The sequence below is a fragment of the Herpailurus yagouaroundi genome, unplaced genomic scaffold (genome assembly GCF_014898765.1).
Source record: "Herpailurus yagouaroundi ecotype Mexico unplaced genomic scaffold, PumYag 160, whole genome shotgun sequence".
Lineage (NCBI taxonomy): Eukaryota > Metazoa > Chordata > Mammalia > Carnivora > Felidae > Herpailurus > Herpailurus yagouaroundi.
The window spans coordinates 20,862,011-20,884,025 of record NW_024412401.1 but is presented as its reverse complement, the minus strand read 5'-3'; the positions used below and the strand labels follow the sequence as shown (position 1 = coordinate 20,884,025).

At 50.4% G+C, this 22,015-nt stretch overlaps 2 protein-coding genes and 1 long non-coding RNA gene across 8 annotated transcripts; 1 reads left to right on the top strand and 2 right to left on the bottom strand.

Moving 5' to 3' along the window:
* Positions 1-453: 453 nt before the first annotated feature.
* LOC121034649 (uncharacterized) lies at positions 454-10,765 on the bottom strand. Its single transcript, XR_005792543.1, has 4 exons — positions 10,676-10,765; positions 9,901-9,985; positions 8,393-8,490; positions 454-761 (listed from the first exon to the last, which is right to left on the bottom strand). It is a non-coding gene; the product is annotated as an uncharacterized LOC121034649 (long non-coding RNA).
* Positions 6,338-14,245, top strand: TPM2 (tropomyosin 2). 4 transcript variants are annotated; one of them, XM_040481636.1, is made up of 9 exons: positions 6,338-6,607; positions 7,053-7,178; positions 10,267-10,400; positions 10,498-10,615; positions 10,710-10,780; positions 10,919-10,994; positions 11,491-11,553; positions 11,957-12,026; positions 14,092-14,245. In XM_040481636.1, exons 1-9 carry the CDS (start codon positions 6,494-6,496, stop codon positions 14,172-14,174), a joined length of 855 nt encoding a protein of 284 aa, XP_040337570.1. In that variant the 5' UTR covers positions 6,338-6,493; the 3' UTR covers positions 14,175-14,245. The 4 variants fall into 4 exon arrangements, with proteins under 4 accessions (XP_040337570.1, XP_040337569.1, XP_040337568.1 ...); XM_040481635.1 differs by lacking the exon at positions 14,092-14,245 and adding an exon at positions 13,004-13,331 and having other exon boundaries at positions 6,341-6,607; XM_040481634.1 differs by lacking the exon at positions 10,919-10,994 and adding an exon at positions 11,239-11,314 and having other exon boundaries at positions 6,342-6,607.
* Positions 14,246-15,230: 985 nt separating this feature from the next.
* On the bottom strand, positions 15,231-21,162 carry CA9 (carbonic anhydrase 9). Of its 3 annotated transcripts, XM_040481627.1 has the most exons (11): positions 20,537-21,155; positions 19,652-19,681; positions 19,204-19,374; positions 18,914-19,056; positions 18,744-18,836; positions 17,616-17,682; positions 16,602-16,759; positions 16,253-16,397; positions 16,088-16,114; positions 15,593-15,674; positions 15,273-15,449 (listed from the first exon to the last, which is right to left on the bottom strand). In XM_040481627.1, exons 1-11 carry the CDS (start codon positions 20,916-20,918, stop codon positions 15,383-15,385), a joined length of 1,365 nt encoding a protein of 454 aa, XP_040337561.1. In that variant the 5' UTR covers positions 20,919-21,155; the 3' UTR covers positions 15,273-15,382. The 3 variants fall into 3 exon arrangements, with proteins under 3 accessions (XP_040337560.1, XP_040337562.1, XP_040337561.1); XM_040481626.1 differs by lacking the exon at positions 15,593-15,674 and having other exon boundaries at positions 15,231-15,449; positions 20,537-21,158; XM_040481628.1 differs by lacking the exons at positions 15,593-15,674; positions 16,602-16,759; positions 17,616-17,682 and having other exon boundaries at positions 15,231-15,449; positions 20,537-21,162.
* Positions 21,163-22,015: the final 853 nt, after the last annotated feature.

Genomic DNA, 22,015 nt, shown 5'->3' with positions numbered 1-22,015 from the left:
CAAGACCCTTTCAGAAATCCTCAAGTTCAAGTTTATTTTCATAATACTAAGGCATTTTTCTCCTTCACGGCACCCAACATTTGTACCGACACTGCAAAAATAATGGTGGGTAACATTGCCTTAGCACACGTCAAGGCCCTGGCCCAAACCGCACTAACAGTCACTGTGATTCTTCACCACCATGCACTAGCAATTCAAGAGGTAAATGCCAGCTTCACTTAAGAATGTCCTTGGGGCTCTTGGGTGGCTCAGTTGGTTAGGTATCTGACTTTGGCTCAGGTCATGATCTCTCAGTTCCTGAGTTTAAGCCCTACATCAGGCTGTCTGCTCTCAGCACACAGCCCGCTTTGGGTCCTCTGTCCCCCTCTCTCTCTGCCCCTCCCCAGCTTGTTCTTTCTCTCTCTCTCTCAAAATAAATAAATAAATAAATAAATAAATAAATAAATAAATGTCTTTGATGAAACAATAAAAAATTATTAACTTTATTCCATGTAAATCCCTGAGTAACAAGTCTTCTCAATATTCCATGTGATGAATCGGGAAGCTGCACACCAAAGTACGGTGGTGTCTGGAGGAAAGCACTTACACAATCGTTTGAGTTGTGAGCTGAGCTAGCTGCTTTTCTCACAGGAGACCACATACACTTGAAAACAACCGGCGGACAAATCAGGGCTAGTGGACTTTGGTGTCAGGCAGAACTTCTCTCAAAAAGGAACAAAGTGACTCCATAATATCAGGGAAAAACCAACAGTATTTGTTGCCTAGGAATGATACAATTTGAGCTTTCAAGTAAGGATTCTGGAAAACTTGGGTCTGCTACCATGAGCTTTACAGCTTTCCCTAACTTAAAACTTGGACTCTTCTGTTAAAAACAATCCTCATATTAAGGAATTTGATTTCTTTTTATAATGTATAATGAAATGTGTCAATATCCGGAACATTTGCATAGTTCAGTGAATCAGTATTTTCCAAATGACCACTGCATGATATTACATCATTCTCCCTGGGTAAACGATCCAACCACAGTGCAACACAGACCAATGGATTTTAATGTAACATAGTACAAAAAAGTAATTGATGTGGTTTCAGATTCCACATTGCAAATAACCCTTAAGAAACAACCATTTGTCCAGTTTTAAGGTAGTATTGGAGAAGAATACACATGATTACCTGAAAAGGCTAGAAATATGCTACTCTCTTTTCCAGCTATGTATCTGGGTGAGGCTAGATTTTCTTCATATACAGTACTTCAAATAAACCACCACATATCAATAGAAAGCACAAGTAGATTTTGAGAATCCATACATCCTCTATTAAGCCAGATATTAAAGAGATTTATAAAAAATGTAAAATAACTGCCATCCTGTCACTAATTTAGGGAAGTGAAAATAGTTTTCATTAAAAATTTTTATGTTCAAATAGAAAACTTTTGGGGTGCATGGCTGGCTCAGTTGGTTGAGCTTCCAACTTGGATTTCAGCTCAGGTCATGATTCCAGGGTAGTGGAATCAAGCCCCGCACCAGGCTTAAGAGTCTCTCTCTCCCTCTGCCCCTCTCCCGGCTCGTGCTCTCTCTCTAAAAGAAAATACAAAAAATTTTTTAAAAATTATCATTAAAGGGGCGCCTGGGTGGCGCAGTCGGTTAAGCGTCCGACTTCAGCCAGGTCACGATCTCGCGGTCCGTGAGTTCGAGCCCCGCGTCAGGCTCTGGGCTGACGGCTCAGAGCCTGGAGCCTGTTTCCGATTCTGTGTCTCCCTCTCTCTCTGCCCCTCCCCCGTTCATGCTCTGTCTCTCTCTGTCCCAAAAGAAATAAATAAACGTTGAAAAAAAAATTTTTTTAATTATCATTAAAAAAAAAAATAGATTTTGCACAGCAAAGGAAACCATCAACCAAAGGAAAAGGCAACCTACAAGGGTGCCTCGGTCAGTTGAGCACCAGACTCTTGATTTCAGCTCAGGTCAACATCTCATAGTTGTGAGATGGAGCCCGCACAGAGCCTGCTTGAGATTCTCTCTCTCCCTCTCCCTCTGCCCCTCCCCTACGCACATGTGTGTGCACTCTCTCTCTCTCAAAATAAATAAATAAACAAACAAAAGGCAACCTAATGAATGGCAGAGGATATTTGCAACTGATATATCTGATAAGAGGTTAATATCCAATATATATAAAGAACTTAAACAACTCAACACCAAAAAAAATACAGTCTGATTAAAAAATGGGCAGAGGACCTAAGTAGACATTTTTTTCCAAAGAAGACATACAGATGGCCAACAGACACATGAAAAGATGCTCAACATTATTAATCATTAGGGAAATGCAAATCAAAATCACAATGAGATATCACTCCACACCAGTCAGAATGGCTAGTATCAAAAAGGTAAGAAAATAAGTGTTGGCAAGGATGTGGAGAAAAAGGGACCCTTGTGTACTGTTGGTGAGAATGTAAATTGGTGCAAATACTATGGAAAACAGTATGGAGTTTCCTGAAAAAAATAAAAATAGAAAAACTATATGACCCAATAATTCCACTACTGGATAACTACCCAAAGAAAATGAAGATTCTATTTCAAAAAGATGTATGAACCCTACGTTTACTGCAGCATTATTTACAACAGCCAAGATATGGAAGCAACCTAAGTATCTATCAACAGATGAATAGATAAAGATGTGATACTCTGCCATAAAAAAGAACGAGATCTTGGGTGGCTCAGTCAGTTAAGCATCTGACTCTAGATTTTGGCTTAGGTCATAATCCCAGGATCATGGGACCGAGCTTTGCATCAGGCTCTGCACTGACATATGGAGCCTACTTGGGATTCTCTCTCTTCTTTCTGCCTCCCCCCAAAGCACATGTGCATACATGTGCTCTCACTCTCAAAATAAATAATAACATTGGGGCGCCTGGGTGGCTCAGTCGGTTAAGCTTCCAACTTCGGCTCAGGTCATGACCTCACGGTTTGTGAGTTCAAGCCTCATGTCGGGCTCTGTGCTGACAGCTCAGAGCCTGGAGCCTGTTTCAGATTCTGTGTCTCCCTCTCTCTCTGACCCTCCCCTGTTCATGCTCTGTCTCTCTCTGTCTCAAAAATAAATAAACGTTAAAAAATTTAAAAATAAATAAATAAATAATAACATTAAAAAAAAAAAAAAAGGAATGAGATCTTGCCATTTGCAACAACATGGATGGACCTAGACAGAGGGTATTATGCTAAGTGAAATAAGTCAGAGGAAGATAAATACCATTTGATTTCTCATATATGTGGAATCTAAAAAACAGATGAACAAACAAAAAACAACAATAGACTCTTAAATACAGAGAACAAACTGGTGGTTGCCAGTGGGAAGGTGGAAGGGGATAGATGAAATAGATAAAGGGATAATATTAAGAGATACAAACTTCCAGTTATAAAATAAATGTCATGGAAATGAAAAGTAGAGCATAGGGAATATAGTCAATAATATTGTAATAACATATGGTGACAGATGGTGACTACAGTTACTGTGACAAGCTTTGAGTTGAGTAATGTATAGTTGTTGAAGCAATATGTTGTACACCTGAAACTAATATAACATCATACATTAGTTATAGTTCAATAAAAAAATGTATGCTAACAGGGTTAATCTGTAATGGGTTTACTTGTTATTTTTAATGAATTAGTATTTAAAATTTTTGTTTCCATTTTACTATGTTAAGTATTGATAGATATAATCCACTTCAACAAAAGCTTTTTGGATCTTCAAAACCCATTCTTAATTTTTAAGAATATAAGGGTTTTGGGGCACCTGGGTGGCTCAGTTGGTTAAGTGTTTGGCTCTTGATTTTGGCTCAGGTAATGATCTCACGGTTCATGAGATCAAGCCCTGTGTCAGCATTCTCTCTCTCTCTCTCTCTCTCTCTCTCTCTCTCAAAATAAATAAATAAACTTAAAAAAAAAAAAAAGAATGTAAGGGGTTGTAAAGCCAAGTTTTAAAGAAAAAAAAGCTTAAGAACTGCTGCACTAGACCATGAGTCCCTTCAGATCCACACAGCATTAACAGTTTTATATACACGAAACCTGGTGCATAAAAAATATACCCAGCAAATGTTTATTAAGTGCATACTCTTATGCCTGATGCTATGCTAGGCATTGGGGATTCAGAATTGAAAAAGATGGTCCCTGTTCTAGAGGACTCACAAGCCAGTGGAGGAGACGCACAGGTAGGTACAAGAACAATTATAACAGGAACTATGAGGGGAACTATAGGAGCCTACACCAAGAACACACAACTATTAGGTGGAGGGAATGAGAGGGGCAGTGGCCAGGGAAGGGTTCCCAGAAAAGCTATCATTTGAACTGAGTTTTTAAGGCCACAAAAATCAGCCAACGGAAGAGAATTTTAGAAGGAACAGAATGCATAAAAGGTGGAAGTTTTAAGAAAAGTATGATCATTTCCAGGTCCTGCATGTAGTTCAGTATGAATGCAGCATGAAGTATACAAGTCTGTGAATTGGGGGTGAGGTTGGGAATTAGAGATGAGGCAGAGAGGTAGGCAAGGGCCAAAACGAAGGACCTTATATACCATATTAAGAAATGTGGATTTTCATCCTCAAAGGAGGGAGGGAATAGGGAGGGGTTTTGGAGGATTTTAGGATCTTACTCGCATCAACTTTGGTAACAATGTCGAGGTTCAGCTGAATGAATATATGCATTGGGGAACCAGGACTGAGACCCCAACAGACACAGGAAGGAGGTACTATAAGGAGCTACCCAAGGCAACCCCCTGAGACTTGGAGGAACCTCATGTGTAGGAAGTAGAATCCACAGGAAGAAGTGGAAGTGGGAAGTGAGGAACAGGGGAGCGCTTGGTAACTCCCTGGGGTTTAGCACTGGCTACTGGGAGGGTGGAGGTGTCTTCCTTGAGTCTGGGGAGAACAAGGAGATGGTTGGAAGGAACACTGCGAAGGTCAGATTTGTTCCACTCGTAGCAGGCAGGCAGCTAGGCAAATCTAAACACATTTCCGCACCCCCTCCCCCGCGGCCCTGGCCCGGGGCCCACGGTTCCCACGGTTCCCACCCCCACCAGCAAATCCAAGCCTCCCACCCTTCTGCCCCGGGGGAGCTAGGCATAGAGCTCCCTCCTAATTTCCTCCGCTTGGTCACCCCTTCCCCCTCCGCCGTACCGGCTCTCCACTTCCTCCCCCCCCCTACCCCCACCGAGGAAAAACTAAAACAAACAGTCCTGCGCCCCGCACCTCACACTTTCCGACCCCAGGACCCGGCTGCTCCCGGGGCAGCTTCTAGCGGCCTCGGTGGGAGGAAGCATCTCACCCCCGACTCCCCGACTCCGGGGGCTCAGTAACTCCCTCGCCCTCCGCCTTCCCCGTCCCAGCCCGGCCCCGCCTCCCCACGGGGAAACAGCCCAAAAAAGGGCAGAAAAGAAATTTTGGCGTAAAGTTGGCCTGCAAGAGGAGACGGGGGAGTCCGCTGGGAGAAGGGGAGGGGAGGCAGGGCGCGCGGGGCCACCACTGAGAGAGGAAAGCGGGGTGGGGTGGCGGAGGGGAGGGCGAGAGGAGGGGGCCGGAGGGCCGCGTCCTGGGGATGGGGGCGGGGAGCGCGCCGGGTCCAGCTGGAGCCGCGGGGAAAATATGCGGGGCACGTTGGGGGGCAGGGCGGGCGGGGCGCGGAGCCGGGTACCTAGCCGCCCCGTCACGGTAGAGGAGGGGCCCTGGCTCCACCGGCTCGGGCTGGACGCGGAAGCGAGGGGAAGAGAGGTCAGGCCCGCCCTCGGGGGCAACAAACTGGGCCTCATTCTGCACTGGACCGGGGCTCTGGACTCCCCTCCTGGCTCAGTGTCCCCAAGTCCCTGGTGAAACTCACCGTTGTCACTACCACGTCGGTAACGCAGACCCAGAGTCTAGGACTCAGGGTAAACTGAGGTACTCGAACCACGGAGGAGCCCCGCCTCCCAAGAGACATTTAATCCAGGGGGATTTACAGGAAACTTCTAAATTAAGGGCAGCGGCTGCTGCAGCTGAGGGGGGCACGCGGGACCCAGCGCCCGCGCAGCTGCCGTGAGCTCACGCCCCGAAATAGCCCCAGGGGCCCCAGTTGCAGCTGCCACTGGGTCGGGCTGTCACTCAGAGTAAGAGCAGAGCCCCCAGCCCGAGGGTCCCCTCCCCTCCGCAGGGCTGGGGTTTTTCCAGCCGACCGTCTTAGCTGCTTTACCTTCCGACGGCTGGGGGCGGGGGGAGGGGCCTCGAGGGGGGCGGTCCCGAGGGGGTGGGCACAGGGGGCGGCCGCGCCCCCCCTCACCCGGGTGTGCTTCTGCCCCTACAAGGTTTGGGCCGCGGTGGGGGAGGGTCCCGGCCCCCGGCTCCGCCCGGTCCCTCCCCGCCTTTTAGGCGCCCGCCCGGCTGGGACATCCCAGTCCCGCTTGGTCCTCCTCGCCGGCCACCCGTGCGCCCAGTTCGTCCAGTCCGCACTGCCTGCCCGTCGGCCCGCCCCCCACCGCAGCCATGGACGCGATCAAGAAGAAGATGCAGATGCTAAAGCTGGACAAGGAGAATGCCATCGACCGCGCCGAGCAGGCCGAGGCCGACAAGAAGCAGGCTGAGGACCGCTGCAAGCAGGTGGGGGCACCAGACCCAGTGCAACCCCCTCCTCCCCAACGAGGGAGGGGTAGGCCCTGTGCACCCAGCCTGAGGCCTGCTGTCCCAGGCTCTTGTGTCCAGTGAGGGGGGGGGGGGGCGGGGGGGGAGGGTAGACCTTCACAGTACCCTCAGGGACCTAGCCAGAGCCACACATAATCTCTCATCCACTATACCTGGGGAGCTGCAATCCCCCAGTTTCCACACCTGCCCCCTGCACATCAATGATGTGCCCAGCTCCTCGGGGCTGGAAGCTTTCTCTCTACCCTCACCAGGTCCCTTTAACAGCCCTGACTACACTGTCCCTCCTCTGCTATCCTGCTTCCTCCCTGACAGCCTCTAAATATCTTCTTGTACCCCCCCTCGCACACACCCCTGCCTCCTTCCTGGGTCCCTGGCCTGACTAACCAAGGCCTCTCTCTCCCAGCTGGAGGAGGAGCAGCAGGCCCTCCAGAAGAAGCTGAAGGGGACAGAGGATGAGGTGGAAAAGTATTCTGAGTCTGTGAAGGACGCCCAGGAGAAACTGGAACAGGCTGAGAAGAAGGCCACCGACGTGAGTGTGGACCTGTGGTAGGGTGGGAGAGTGCACCGGGAGGCGTCCCAGACCTGGGGATGAAAGAAGGAGGGAACCTAGACATCCCCAGCACCAGGACAGAAATCGTTTCCTCTCAGAAACCCAGGCTAGGACAAGCTTGCACAAACAATCTAAGGCAGTGGGTAAATCAAAACCACCTACCACTTCCCCTAGAGGACACAGCCTTGTAACTCCATTTGGTTCCAGTTCTTAGAATGTACAGTGATCAAGCAGTGAGTCATCCTGGGGGGCGGGTGGTACAAGAATTTACCATCTATCTTATTAATCCTCTAGATGGAAATGGGAGAAGAGGCTGCAACTCCCATGTGCGGGTGTGGGGTGTAGGTGTGGATACTGTTGGGCAGGAGGAGGGAGAGGAATCCAGAGATGGGGCCTGACTTGAGTTACACCCCTGGGGGGCCATTAGAAATTCCCTGGCTTTGACCTCTGGCTCCAGCAGCCCTCCTGTGCACTGGAGCCCAGCTCAGGTTCTAATGACCCCTCATTTACCCTCATTAAGCTGTCATCCTTGAGACCAAGCCAGGCCACAGGGCAGAGGGACAGAGCTACAAATGCCAAGGCAACCACCTTAGCAGGTCCGGTTCACTCAAATTTCTCTGCCCACCCCACACCCACTAACTAGACTTCTCTGCTTTCTGCCATTCTCAACCCCCACCTTGGTGTTGGAGAATGGCCATATGACTTTGGATATGGTACTTGAACCATTCTCTGCCTCAATTTCCCCACTTGCCTTCTATCGAGGATTAAGATGAGCCTATGGTTGGAGTTATGGAAGGATTAGAAAAAGCATGTCTGAACATCTGAGTTCCGAGATGACATTACTGTTTATATTGACCATTATCCATGTTCCCCAACGCACACCCCCTGCCCCCCGGCCCCAAGGTTGGTTTCTCTGACCTCTAGGCTTGGTTTTGGTTCTCCATCAGCCCTGGCACTTGGGAGGGAACTGACCTGCAGCTGCTAGCAAAGACAACCCTGGGCATCTGACGCTCTATAAATAACTAAGGCCCGGTGCAGCTGGAGGCAGGACTGGAAACCCAAGGAGCTGGGTGGGGGCTGGAGGGGAGGGGAGGACAGGGACAGAGCTGGGGATGCAGGGAAGCAGTGCCAGGAGCCGATAGCAAACACTGTCCAAACTTAATGTATGACCTTGAACACAGCACTTCACTTACATGGTGCCTCAGTTTCTCCTTTCTCTCTTCACATTTATCCAGTGGGGACAGTAGTGCCTGTCCTGTGGTTGGAGAGTAGCATCCATAACTGGAAAGAGCTTGAAAAGCAGAAAATGGCAAATATCAGTCCTGTGATGAGGACCCCAGGACTTCCCAGACTCTTCAGAATCATTTGTCACTCCACTATCACGAAGAGAGTTTTCCTTTTATAGAGTTCATCTCTCTCTAGAGTAGACCCCTAATGTCCCCCAGAGTCATTCTTCCCAACCCCCAGTGCTGTCCCCAGAATCCTTCCACACTGAGTCATCTGGCCCCCTGCCCGTGAGGGCCTTTGTCACTCTAGGTGGCCTCCAGCACCTGGAGGACAAGCTACTACTTTCTATATATGGTGCTGTGTTTCCCCTGCTGCAGGTTACCTCCCAGGACCAGTTTTCTACCCACTCTGCCCCCAGGACTGCCACCCATCCCTTCCTTCTTTCACTTCTTCCCCTACACTGGCCCTTTCTCCTTTCCAATCTTAGATCTCATGGTCCCTACGATAAGTTTCTAAGGGAGAGACAGGAACAACCTAACATTTATGGAGTGTGGACTCTGCAGGCAATGTGCTCAAGTGCTTTCTACGTATTATTTTACTATTTCCTGAACTTGGCTTATCATCAGAATCACTTAGAAGCTTAAAAAAAAAAAAATTTTTTTTTTTTAAAGATTTCCAAGCTCCTGCCCTGGAGATCTCATTTCAGTGGATTGAGCCTGGAGCTAGCGAGCCTGTTTAGTTTTCTAAACCTCCCACGTGATCCTGTTGATTGAGTCATTATGTCAGAACAGCCTACAGAGGAGGAACTGCTTGTGTCAACTCAGATTTAAAAAGGAGGAGGGGCACCTGGATGGCTCAGTCCATTGAGCAACCCACTCTTGATTTCGGCTCAGGTCATGATCTTGTGGTTCGTGAGTTTTAACCCCACATCAGGCTCTGCACTGACAGTGCAGAGCTAGCTTGGGATTCACTCTCCCTCTCTCTCTGCCCCTACCCCTCTCTCAAAATAAATAAATAAAGTTAAAAAGGAGGCATCTGAGGCCTAGAGAAACTAAGTAAGTTGCTCAAGGTCATACAAGTGCTAAATGGCTGAGGGTAGCTCACAATGGTCTGACTCATAGCCCGTGCTCTTAACACCAAACTGTACTGCTTCTCTCATTTTTCTTTTTGGGGGCCCTTCTTGCTCTGACCTCATGTTCTCAAGGTATCATTTTCAATGGACCATCCCCCCAAAAACCTCCATGGTTTTGCCTCTGTATTGCAGATCAGGGGATGAGTATGTGTCACTCACACAGCCTTTGGCAAGAAGCCCCTTCTTATAGGCATGGATGTCCCATAGAGGCCTGGCTAGCCTCCTGAGCCCCTCACTGGGAGACTGACTGGCAGCCAGTGACATCAGGGATCTTGACTCTGTGATTGGCTATTTTTAGCAATGGTGAGGTCTGGTTGGCCTGATGTGTCCCCACCCTCTTACCTGGGCCAGGCTTTGCTGTGGAGGAATCCCAGCTCCTCTGACCTGGTCCCAGCACTTATACTGCTTTCAGTGGGTACAGAAAGACCTGCAGATAACCATTGGGAGACTAATTATGCACCGTGTTAGAAGAGGCCCTGAAGCAGGGGAGTGGAGCCTGTTAAGAAATGCATGTTTTGGGCCTCAATAGACCCAAGACGAAGATAGCTGGCTAGGGGAAGATAGCTGGTTAGGGGGAAGAACGGGTGGAAAGTCTGGGAGCCAGGAAACAGATTCTTTCTAACAAGAATCTTACTATCCTCTGAAACCTCTCTGATCCTCATTCAAGGTAGACAAAGCCCCCTCTGACCTCTGGCCTTTACCCCACAGGCTGAGGCAGATGTGGCCTCCCTGAACCGCCGCATTCAGCTGGTAGAGGAGGAGCTGGACCGGGCACAGGAGCGCCTGGCTACAGCCCTACAAAAGCTGGAGGAGGCTGAGAAGGCAGCTGATGAGAGTGAGAGGTGAGCAGGGGGCCTCCCAAGGGGTGGGCCGGGGAGGGTCTGGGAGCCCGTCTCTGCTGGTCTTGACACCACTTCCGCCCCTCTCCCTGCCATTCAGAGGAATGAAGGTCATTGAAAACCGAGCCATGAAGGATGAGGAAAAGATGGAGCTGCAGGAGATGCAGCTGAAGGAGGCCAAGCACATCGCCGAGGATTCAGACCGCAAATATGAGGAGGTGACAGCCCTGTCCCACTTCCTTCTCCCCCCCAAACCCCAGATACTCCCCATAACTCACCCAGGCTCTGCTGCTTCTCTCCCTCATCCCCCAGGTGGCCAGGAAGCTGGTGATCCTGGAAGGAGAGCTGGAGCGCTCAGAAGAAAGAGCCGAGGTGGCTGAGAGGTAAGGGTACCCTGGGCGGCAAGTGAAACTCGGCCTGGTCCCGTGGCTGAGGGGCACTCTGGACAGTGGGAGGCAGTTTCCCAGGCTTGGGGCCATAGGGACAGGTCCTGTCCTCTGACCCCTAACTGCTGCCCCCAGCCGAGCCAGGCAGCTGGAGGAGGAGCTCCGAACCATGGACCAGGCCCTCAAGTCCCTGATGGCCTCAGAGGAGGAGGTAGTGACCTCTCTGGACCTTTCTGGGCAATGGTGCCTTCTCTCAGCTCACCTTTCCCCTGATCTCAGGCTGTTCTCTCACCTGCTGGGGGTCGGGAAGAGCCTGGGGCCTTCAAGTTCTGCTCACTGTCACTCTCACAACTTTGCTCTTCTCTTCTCTCCTCCACCCCTTCCCCAACTGTGCCGTCTTCACTGTCTCCCACACTATGCCCTCACACCTTCCCCCTGCCACACACCCCCTGCAGTAAATGTGGGGACCTAGAGGAAGAGCTGAAAATTGTTACCAACAACTTGAAATCCCTGGAAGCCCAAGCGGACAAGGTAGAGGGGGGTAGAGGGGCAGTGAGGATGGGGTCCTGCAGGGGAGGGAGGCGATGGGCCCAGGCAGGGAGGGGCTGGGTGTTCCCTGGAGACAAGATCAGGAGCAGCCTGTGGACTCGGTGGAGCGAAGGATTTGTGGAGGCGATCTACTAATGGCGTGTATATGTCCCTAAAAGTATTCCACCAAAGAAGATAAATATGAAGAGGAGATCAAACTGCTGGAGGAGAAGCTAAAAGAGGTGAGAGTCTTAGGGCACCTGGTGACTCAGTCGGTTGAGCATCCGACTCTTGATTTTGGCTCAGGCCACGATCTCGCAGTTGGTGTCGGACTCCATGCTGACAACGTGGAGCCTGGTTGGGATTTTCTCTCTCCCTCTCTCTCTCTCTGCCCCTCCCCTGCTCACTCGAGTGCACACATGCTCTCTCTCTGTCTCAAAATAAATAAATAAACTTAAAAATAATAATAAAGTAAAAGAGGTGAGAGTCCTTCCAGTCCCCACTGTCCCCTCAAGTCCCCCATCCCCTCCAGAGACAGCCTGTGGCAGGGACTTTGGAAAAAGGGATGGAAGAGGAGTTTGACTTAAGTGAAAGTATCTGGGAGGCCTAATCTTTGTCATTCTCCCATCTTACCTCAACTCCCAGGCTGAGACCCGAGCAGAGTTTGCCGAGAGGTCTGTGGCAAAGTTGGAGAAGACCATTGATGACCTGGAAGGTAAAAGGGATACTCCCCTGTATCCAAAGCTTTTTAAGCAGGTCACCCTCCCCATGACTATCCGTCTGTCCCTTATTTTCCCATCCCATAATACTTGCCACGGATAAATTAGTGTTGGATCACCTGGGATTCCACCAGCTCCCAGGGTGTGACCTGCCATCTGAGGAGTTGTACCTGATTGCAGTGTGTCAACTCCAGTGCTCCTCAAACATGAGTGTGCATGAAAACACCTCGGAGAATTTTTAAAACACAGCATCCTGGGTCCTAATCCAAAGTAGTTGCTGACTTTGGGCTGGAGAATTTGTATATCTAACAAGCTCCCCGGCAATGCCAATGTTGCTGGTCAAGTGCAACATAATAGAGCTGTGTCATAGAGACTTCTTTATTAAATATGGAGAGATTTGGTTTAATATCTAGGTTTTCACGACATTAATGGAAAATACTGTTTTAAGCTAGATTTAGTGAAAACGAACATCTGGGTATTTGCTAGTCTGTGACTATTTCTCATTAGTATCAAGAATGTTGTGCCTAAACTGTATTTTCTTTTTATTCTATAATAACCGTTTCACCTTCATAATTCCCACTTCTCATGCTTCCAGGCAAGCCTCAATTTTATCTCCAACTTTAGGACCTTAGACCCTTCTGGCTCCAGCACCCTCCCCCTGAATCAAGCATTCCTGCTTATTCAAAGCACTGTACCCCCATGTCCCTGGGGGAGGTAGGAGCTCCAAGGGGAAGAACCAGTTTGGGCTACAGAGAAAAACAAGAGAGACAGGGATACAGAGAGGGGAGGAGGGAGCCGTGATGGCTGTCCAGCTTGTTCTCCAGCCTATTTCTCTCACTCGATCTTTGTCTACCTCTCTCTGATTCTTGTTCTCTTTCCATTACCCTCTCTCCTTCCTTTCCTCTTTCCCTCCATTCCCTCTTCCCACACTCCCACCTGGTCCCCCCCCCCCTGATGACCCCCCCCCCCCCAGACGAAGTCTATGCACAGAAGATGAAGTACAAGGCCATCAGTGAGGAGCTGGACAACGCACTCAACGACATCACCTCCCTCTGAGCCCCACGCCAGTGTGGCCCCCTCAGCCCCTTTTCCCCTCTCCTTTCCACTCTCTTTGTGGGGAGGGGGCAGTCAGGAGGAACAAAGTTGTCAGCATCGCACAGCCAGGCTGGGCGCAGCCTCGGAGAAGCCCCACCACACCTGCCGCCCACCCTGGCACTTGCTTCATCCTTCTATCCAACCACTCACTCCACCCTCCAGCCTCTACCTCTTTCTGCTGCTTAATAAACTCAACTTGGTCTCCATGCTGTCTTCCTGCCCTCCAGAGAGCACTTCTATCATCCCCACAGAAACCCTGGCTCTTACAGACACCCCCAATCTTGTGCCCCCTCCTCCCCTGCTGAGCTCACCCACAAAACACTGTGGCCCATGCCAGAACCCCCTCCACATGGCACTCTCAGTCTGTCACCATGTCACTGCTGCATGTGGGCATGCATAACCCCATCAGTCACCATGAGCCCTCTAGTGCCTCTGACAGACATGCTCTTCGGCAGACCCAGGTCTGTCACTAACCTCCAAGCATTCAGCTGCAGTTCCGGGATTTAAGGGAATGACTGGAAGGGAAGTGGGTGGGGAGGTGCCGAGGAAGCGCAAGAAGGTTGTGAAAGGTCTGGCTGGGGTAAAGTTTGGAAAAATGTCGGATGCCAACAACATGGGGCTTTCCCTGCAGCTCTGTTTTCTGCCTCAAGTCTATCTGTCTGTCTGGTCCTTCCTTTTCTGTTTCAGTCTTTGTCTTTCCTTCCATTTCTAACACTCTTAAACCTTCTAAAGAAGGAGGGTAAATTAGTTCATGACTCAAGCCTTCCCATCCCACCCCCATGACCCTGAAGCCTTGAGTCCACGTCCGTCTTGGTCAGTCCATCCATTTGCCCTTGGCACCGGGTCCTCAGACCTCTAAGTGCTTATGTCTTCTTATGCCTCCAACCCACACCAAGTCTATTTGTCTCATCCCCCATCTCCCCCCATGTCTCCCTGCCCTTCCTCACGTGCTGCTTCCCCTCACAGAGACCTTGGCCAGTGCCAAGGAGGAGAACGTGGAGATTCACCAGACTCTCGACCAGACCCTGCTGGAACTCAACAACCTGTGAGGGCTGGCTCTGCCCCCCAGCGGGGCGATAGTTGCTGTCCCAACTCAATAAAATGGATGTTACCTGCGTCACAGGGCCCTTTAAACCTTTCTTTGGTGTTGGCGACGGTGGTAGTTTTCCAAAGTGGAAAAGGCTAAGAGGATGCCTGAGGGGAGCAATGGAGTTGGAAGGCCCCCTGACTGAACAGGGCCTGAGTCCAAGCTCTACACTAAGACTTCCTTTTCAAAGGGAGCCAAGGGGTGGGGGCACCAGGCTCATTGAGGAGGGTTATGAAGAGGCTGTGTGAAACAGAGAGGCCCCACAGGGCTTGGGGGGAACATCCTGGCCCTACTACCCGCAGGGCAAAGGAGCCCGCTGTCCGCAGCACTGCCCCATTCCAGCAGGCGGCTGGGCCAGACAACACAATCTGAAGGCAAAACTGCAAAGCTACACAGATTTATTTGAGCAGGGTTAAAGACCAAAAGCCTCACTATGATTTTAAGCCTAGAGGCTAAGCCTGCCCTGCCCCCCAGACACATGCACTGCTGCGTGTGTGTGCACACACGGCCATTCTATTTCAGTCACTTCCACCCCCTTCCTGATAACATCTGTGGTAGGCAGATAATGCCCCCCACCAAAGATGTCCACACCCTCATCCTGTGAAATATGGCCTCACACGGGAAAAGAAATTTTGTGATTAAGGTAAGGATTTTGAAATTGGGAGAGTATCCTAGGTTATCTGGGTAGGCCCAATGTAATCACAAAGGTTCTTATAAGAAGGAGGCAAGGTCAATGGCAGAAGAGATGTGAGGGTGGAAGCATGAGGCTAGAGTGATAACGAGGAAGGGGCCACAAGCCAAGGAATGTTTGGCTTCTAGAACCTGAAAAAGGAAACCCTCCCCTCAAAGTGTCCAGAAGGAACCTGCCCTTATACCTTGACTTCAGCCTATAAGATTCATTTTGGACTTCTGACCTCCAGCACTCTAAGAAGATAAATTTGCATTACCATAAAGTGTGGTAATTTGTTAAAGGCAGCAATAGAAAATGAATACACCATCCTGATTTAGAGAACAAAGCTGCCTTCCATATATTTTATTAGAAACTTTTATTTAAAAAAATATTTGGACCTTAAAAAGGAAGTGATGTAAAGGGTAGGACAGGACAGTCTCCAGCTCCCCTTCAGATTCTTCTGGCTGGCTTCTCTGCACATTCTCCAAGTTCCAAGGACTCTAGGCAACAGTCTCGGTGACCTCTGCTGGGTGGTAGCTAACATTCCCTTTGGTCCCACTTCGGAGTCTACACAACACAAAAGCCTAGTCAGAAAACTGCCCCTCCAGATGAACTCATTTGCACACAAAGTACATGAAACGGCTGGACTCCAGCCAGGGAGGTGGGGCAGTGCCTGAGGAAGAAGGGCGCAAGGAAGCAGGTAGGTATACCTCTGCTGCCTTCTCATTTGCACAAGGAAGGCGATGCAGGTGACGGCAAAGAGGAGGCCAAAAACCAAGGCCAGGATGTCACCTGGAGGGAGAGGAGAGGCCGCCTCAGAGTGAAGAGTCTAGGATTCAGCCTGCTTCGGTATATTCCCCCCCTGCCCCCCAGGTTTTTCAGCTGCCCTCAGTGTCTCAGAATCCAGAAGAAGCCCTCAAAGGGATGGGGGTAGATACACAAGAACGAGTAAGATAAGCACCTTTTTTACCTAAAAGCAAGTAAAAGAGGTTGTTTGGGAAGGAGGATGCTAGATTTCTGGGGCTTCTTTCTAACCAACTTTTGCCCTGGGGACAACAGAGGAGCCCCCGCCCTTGATCCGACCCTCTTTCTTATTGGGGTTGGAGGTCTATTCTGCAGAAAAGGAGAAGGGGTACAGGTGGCCCTAGCCCCTGAGGCTGATCAGTGCCAAGGGGTCAGGAGCCAGAGAAGGGGCACAGACTCACCAGCAGCAAGGCAGGGATTCTGGTGGACTGAAGAGAAAAAGGAGACATTAGAGCCAGGGGCTGTGACTACCAATGACAGACACAGGCACAAAGGAAGACACATGGGACGATGAGGGACCTGTGGCCAGGGGGGACATGGCAATATGGGTCACCACCAAGCTGCACCTGGCTCAACGGTCCTGGGGCTGCTCTCCACTCCAGCCGGGAAGGAGGCCTCGATCATTCGCCCATTCAACGGCTGCGTCTCTCGGAAGTTCATCTGTAGCCGAGCATCATCAGGTCCCCACAGGGAGGCAGAGAGGGTATGGAGCTAGGGAGGTCAGTAGACAGGGGGGTGGGCTCATGACAAGAAAATGAAAGGTTCACAGGCCTACTCACAGCCAGCACCTCAGGGCTTCAACCCCTTTGTCCCCTCTTCCCCCATAAGGCCCCCTCATCTCCTTATGCATCTTGATCTCATCCTTATACCTCTTTCCCCCACATCCCCTATGTCACCACCATGCCCCAGCCCCACCTGCTTAGCACTCAGCCTCACTGTCTGGTTGAACACAGTCCAGATGACCCCCTGGGCACAGGGGGGTGTGGTTAGAGACCCCTCATAGCGGAAGTAGCGGCTGAGGTCAGAGGGCAGCAGTGCAGATACATCCAGTCCTGGGACCCAAGTCTCTGAGTCTGCGGAGAGGACCTGTGCTGGAGTCCCACCTAGATTTCTCCCCTCCAAAGCTTTTGGGTGCAGGGATATAGTTTCATCTCCCAGAAGCCAAGCGGAGGCAAGTTCCTGAGAGCACTTCTTCACCAGGTGTGTCCCTTCCCATAACTCAGGACAAGACATAACTGAGAAAAAGATAAAGGGCTGAGGGGCCTCCCAGAGTGAAAGAAGGGCTCCTTAGGTGCTCCTTCTGACTCTTCACTCTTACTTTGCATACTATGACAACATGCTGGACTACAGGTTTAAGCCCAAAATGAACGAAAAGGGAAAGTGAGCTGAAGAACTTAGATGTTTGAAACTATAAAAAACAGACACAAAAACTCAAAAAGCACAGTTCCTTCTAGTTTAGTAAAATCTAAGGTCCAGTAGTGAGGTTTAAAATGACCCAGAGTGGCTGAGAAGGTAAAGATTTCTAACAAAAGTACAAATTTAAAATATTTGATGCTTGTGAAGGAGAACTAGACAGTTCTCAGAAAACTTTTAGCTCCCCAGACTCAACCTCTTAAGTTCCAAACGCTATTTTATTTTTGCAGTCTTTTGTTTTGTTTTGTTTTGGCTCTTATTTTGTTTTTTGTTTGATTTGGGGCTGCTGGGTTGTTTTGTTTTGTTTTACCGTAAAGCCTGTGGGCAGCAGTATGCTTGTGCCTGTTAACCTCTTCTCAGCTTCACAGTTATTGTCAACACCATAGTCAGTCAGCTCACATGTCGGTTCCCTGCCTGTGGGAGGGGGGCCATCTCCATCCTCTCACCTGAGGCTCCCCAAAGGTAACTCTTCATGAACAAGAGTACTGAGGGTAGTGGCCCGACTAACAAACTGACCTTCCTCAGCAATTTCTTCCAAATGTGACAGCAACTGCTCATAGGCGCTGTTTTCTTCTGGGCCCTCCTGGGAAATAACAGTACAAGACAAGCTCTTATAGGTATCTAGGGCCATGGCTAGAGGCCTGAAGATGAGGTAGGCTTCCCTTAGCCCTCCTCCACTTCTCAGTTCTGAGAATGCTGGGGAACACAAAATCTTATGTATTACTACTCAATCATTTTACTTCCACTTTGCAAACTAACCTAATATGCTTGGTGGGCTGGTTTTCAATGGCAAATTGGAAGAGAAGGAAGATAGGCCACTTTACTAGGATAGAAGGCTCTCAGTGATCTGGATCCTAGTCTCATTGAGCCCACCTCCACCTTTACACTCCATGGTCTCCCCACAGAAAACCATAATAACCTTTGTATTCTCATTACCTCTGCATTCACCTTAATAATTCATGTGTTTGACTTTTGTAGCAAGGGCATGCTATTTCAGAGGCACTTTTCTGAACTTTGTGCTGTCAGGGTGGCATTAAGTAGTCAGTTAGGCAGTGACTGAGCCTAGAAGGTACCTCACCATCCCTCCACTTACTAGTCTCTTCTAATCACTGTGTATGTAGCCTTGATCACTACAGATCCAAAGAGGTCACTAAATGTTTCTTTAGGCTTTATCGCATTTCACAAAGTGGAAATTAAAGTTGTAAGCAAGAAATCACTCTTCCTGGTGTCCTGTCCATTCCACCTGCCATTCCCTGAGTGGGCCATACTCTTAGTCCACATATACTGTTGGCTCTGTGTGGAATATCTCATTTTCTTTCCCACTAGTGAAGGCTTCCAAGTTTCACCTCCTCTGTTAAGTTTTCCCTGACCACCTCTCTTACTATGTGTCCTTTGTATATGTCTATCATTTCAGCCTCTCCCACTGGTGGTGGACTCCTTAGAGACCGGGAACCACAGTTTCTGACTCCTTGGTGTGGCTCAACTCCTGGCTTACGGTGGGTAGGTGTTGAATGAATTAATCAGTGAGTGAATGAGGATTGCTGGGTGCCAGGGTGAGTGTGCTAGGATGGGGTGTCTGGGGTCAAGATACACTGAGCTCTGGGGTACGGGGAAGCAGGGAATAGGGGTGTCCAGGGCTGATACCTGCAGAAAGGCGGCCAGCACGGCTAGTCCCCCCGGGCGCCCCAAGGCCTCATCAACTTTGGCAAATGCAGTGCTGAGGTGAACCACGTGGATCTGGAGAGGAACAGAGGTTAGGAGTGGACAAGATACCCCGCCCAGCGCCCCCCTTCGCCTCTCCGCTGCGCGCTCACCTCGGCAGGGAAACGGTGGCCGTCAACCGTGTGCTCCGAGCCCGGGCGACCCGCAGCCCCCCAGTGCAGATGCAACTGCAGGGCCCGGTACTCCCGCCCGGGACCCAGAGCCATTTCCAGCCCCGGAGGCAGGGTCAGTTGCACTACGAGGGAAGAGCCCAGTGAGCCCGGAGAGACAGCCTACCTAGGAGGGCCAGCCAAACTCCTTAGCACAGCCCCCACTCGCCTTCTATTATAGGCCAGGTTGCACCCCCAGATAGCCTCCGCCCCTTCCGGGAGGCTCCCCTCACCGGTGTGGCCATTGTTGCGCAGGCGCAGTTCTGGGAGAGGCGGGAGCTCAAAGCCTAGGAGTTCCAGGGGTTGCAGGGCGGGGCAAAATGCGGCGAGCTCCGGGCGGATATCTACCGGCGATTGGAAGCGGCCTGCGCAGGCTGGGGACACCTGGGGCCAGGGCGGGTCGGCTGGAATGAGAGAATGTGGACTGGAAGTCTAGTGACAAGACCAGGAACTGTTAGGGAAGCAGGGTAGAAAAAGTGAGGGGGTGGAGTGAGAAAGAACGGGGCGGGAAATAGAAATCAGGGATGTGGACCGACACAGGCAGCGGGCGGCGGTGTTGGGGACTCGCAGTCGTAGATGCAATGAGTGGGACGCACAGGACCAATGTTGGGGATAACTGGGGGTTCAGATCAACAGAGCAGGATGCCCAGGTTGGGTCTGTGCAGGGGGTAGGTGTCTCACCTCCATAGCGCCAATGACTGTGGTCATCTCCTGCATAAATGAGAAGGATGAAAAGCCTTTCTTTAAGCCCAGTCCCTCCCCCAGAGTCCAGCATGAGGTGGGTCCCCCTCACTAGTAGGGGTTCTCCAACTCAGATGCCTTACAAAGGCATAGCAGGTAAGGCAAATGCCTTAAGTGGCTAGGTATAAAACACAACAGATTGCAAACAAACATAACACCAATAGCTTGGTAGCCCAACGATCCTACTGGCCCCAGAGATACTAGTTTGCAACCACTGTCTTAGAGTCTCTAAAGTGGGCCAGGGCCTCAGTCTCCAGGCCCAAGTCAGTCGACCCTCTCCCCTTTCTCCCTGTGTCCAACTCCCTTCCCAAAGTTCCTGGGTTCTGAGTCAAAATAGCAGGATCCTCTACTTGCTATTCCTTCTTCCTAGGTCTCAGTTTCTTCAGAGGAGGAAAGATGGGGGTGGGGTAGCAGAGAGAAAGAGCAGGAAGGGTCTGTAGAGATCACCTCATCTGCGGTCTACAGACCTGTCCTGCTCTTCCTCTGCTACCCCACCCCCATCTTTCCTCCTCCCTCATATTCTTATTTCTCTTATGTCTTCTCTCTTTCCACATTCCTCAACTTTCTCCTCCCCAACCATACTCTTTCTTCTTTCTCATCTCTTTCTGTTTCATCTCCTATCTATGCTTTTTTTGTCTCCATTCATCCCCTTCTAGCTCTGAAAGGGGGAAGGGTCTGGTGGCATGAGATCCCCCAAGGATGGAAAAAGCTACTGTCAGAGTATAGGTTCCTCCCCTTCCCTGAATAATCCCTGCCTGGGTTGGGGTTTAGTGGGGGGAGGAAAACCTCCTGGAACCTAGATTTGGAGGGCTGTTGACCACTTACCTTTGTTGTGCCTGTGGGCATTATTCTGGGAGCCTTGAGTATCCCTGGGTACCTCAACAGTAGGTAGATCCTCTAACTTTAGAGAGACCTCTTCTCCTGGTTCAGTCTTCATTCCAGATGGGTCCTCTCCAGGTGGGTCCCCCTCTCCAGGTGGATCCTCCTCTCCAGGTGGATCCTCTTCACTGGGTGGGTTCTCCCCATCCAGTTGATCATCTTCCCCAGATGAATCTCCTCCCAACCCAGGTGCCCCCTGCATCCGGGGCAGGCTCTGGGGATGGGCAGGCACCAGGAGCAGCAGTAACAGCAGCAGTTGCACAGCAGGGCCCCGGGAAGGGGCCGGGATCCACAGAGGGAGCCAGGGACTAGGGCACAGGGGAGCCATGCGGCTGACTGTGGGGTGTCCCAGACACAGTGTGTACGGGCTGTACGTGCATCGGAAACAGGAGCTGGGTGGGGGAGGAGCAAGCCTGGAGGGGAGCAGGCTGACTCACAGAGGGCCCTTTTGTAGAGATGGAGCCAAAGTCCCGTGGGTCTGCCTGGCCCTATGCCCCTTCCCCGATACCAAAGCCTGGGTGGGGGTGGAGTGAGGGGCAGGTATGTGCACAGGCAGGAGGTTATCGGGGTCACAGGCTCAGCCTGGAACCCAAGGCACCACCTGGCACAGGCTCCCCCTGGCACCGCCCAGCTGCTCACCAGCCAGCCTCAGCTAACCCTGGCCTGCTTCCCAGCCCCAGGCAGAGAGGGGGAAAGACAGGGAGCTGGGGCCCCCACAGCTTCTGGCTAAGAGGGGAAGCAGCCCATGTATATCTCCCTGGCCCAGACAAGGAGCAGGTAAAGGGGTAGGACAAACTGCTGGGGAGGCCTGGGGTGCGTGGACAGATAGGCAGGTGGGAGGCTAATCTGAATATAAATGGAAAACAATATATGTAGGAGAGGGACTCTGATGGGCTTAAACTAAATTTATTTATCATATTACACCTCTGCTCAAAAAACCTTCATTGGCTTCCATCTGTCCACCTTCTTCTTCTAGTTGACTTCTAAGTCCCTTCAAAATCTTACCCAAGAAGCCTTTCCATTTTATCTCCTACTACTCTCCCTCATACTCCATTCAAATTAAACTATTCATTTTCACCCCGCCCCCCAGACTTTTGACCACCTTTGTTCATCTAGTGTCACTCTTATATTTAACAGTTATTTAGCATCCACTATGTCCAGCACTGGCCTATGGACTAAAGGTACAGAAATGAATAAAACACAGTCCCTGTCCTAAGGAGCTCACTGTCTAGTGAGTGAGGGCAAACACTATCACAATATTCAGGGGAGAGAGATCAATTTTGCCTCAGAAAGTAATACAGGAGTAGGCAAAATTTGATCAGGACTTTGAAGAAGTAGAAATTCAATTACTAAAAACAACGGGGAGAGTGGTATTTTGTGCAAAGGAAAGGCATCAAATATCTTGTGCAAGAGAATGACAGAATC

Bases quoted from the DNA above. Each gene is read 5' to 3' on its own strand.
- CA9 (XM_040481626.1), bottom strand. From the start codon at position 20,918: ATGGCTCCCCTGTGCCCTAGTCCCTGGCTCCCTCTGTGGATCCCGGCC. The intron at 19,057-19,203 runs GTGAGGGGAGCC...CTTCCCTCGTAG, and splicing joins GCGCAACAATGGCCACACCG to TGCAACTGACCCTGCCTCCG. The intron at 17,683-18,743 runs GTATCAGCCCTG...GTTATTTCCCAG, and splicing joins TGCTGGCCGCCTTTCTGCAG to GAGGGCCCAGAAGAAAACAG.
- TPM2 (XM_040481636.1), top strand. From the start codon at position 6,494: ATGGACGCGATCAAGAAGAAGATGCAGATGCTAAAGCTGGACAAGGAG. The intron at 10,616-10,709 runs GTGACAGCCCTG...CTCATCCCCCAG, and splicing joins CAGACCGCAAATATGAGGAG to GTGGCCAGGAAGCTGGTGAT. The intron at 12,027-14,091 runs GTAAAAGGGATA...TTCCCCTCACAG, and splicing joins GACCATTGATGACCTGGAAG to AGACCTTGGCCAGTGCCAAG.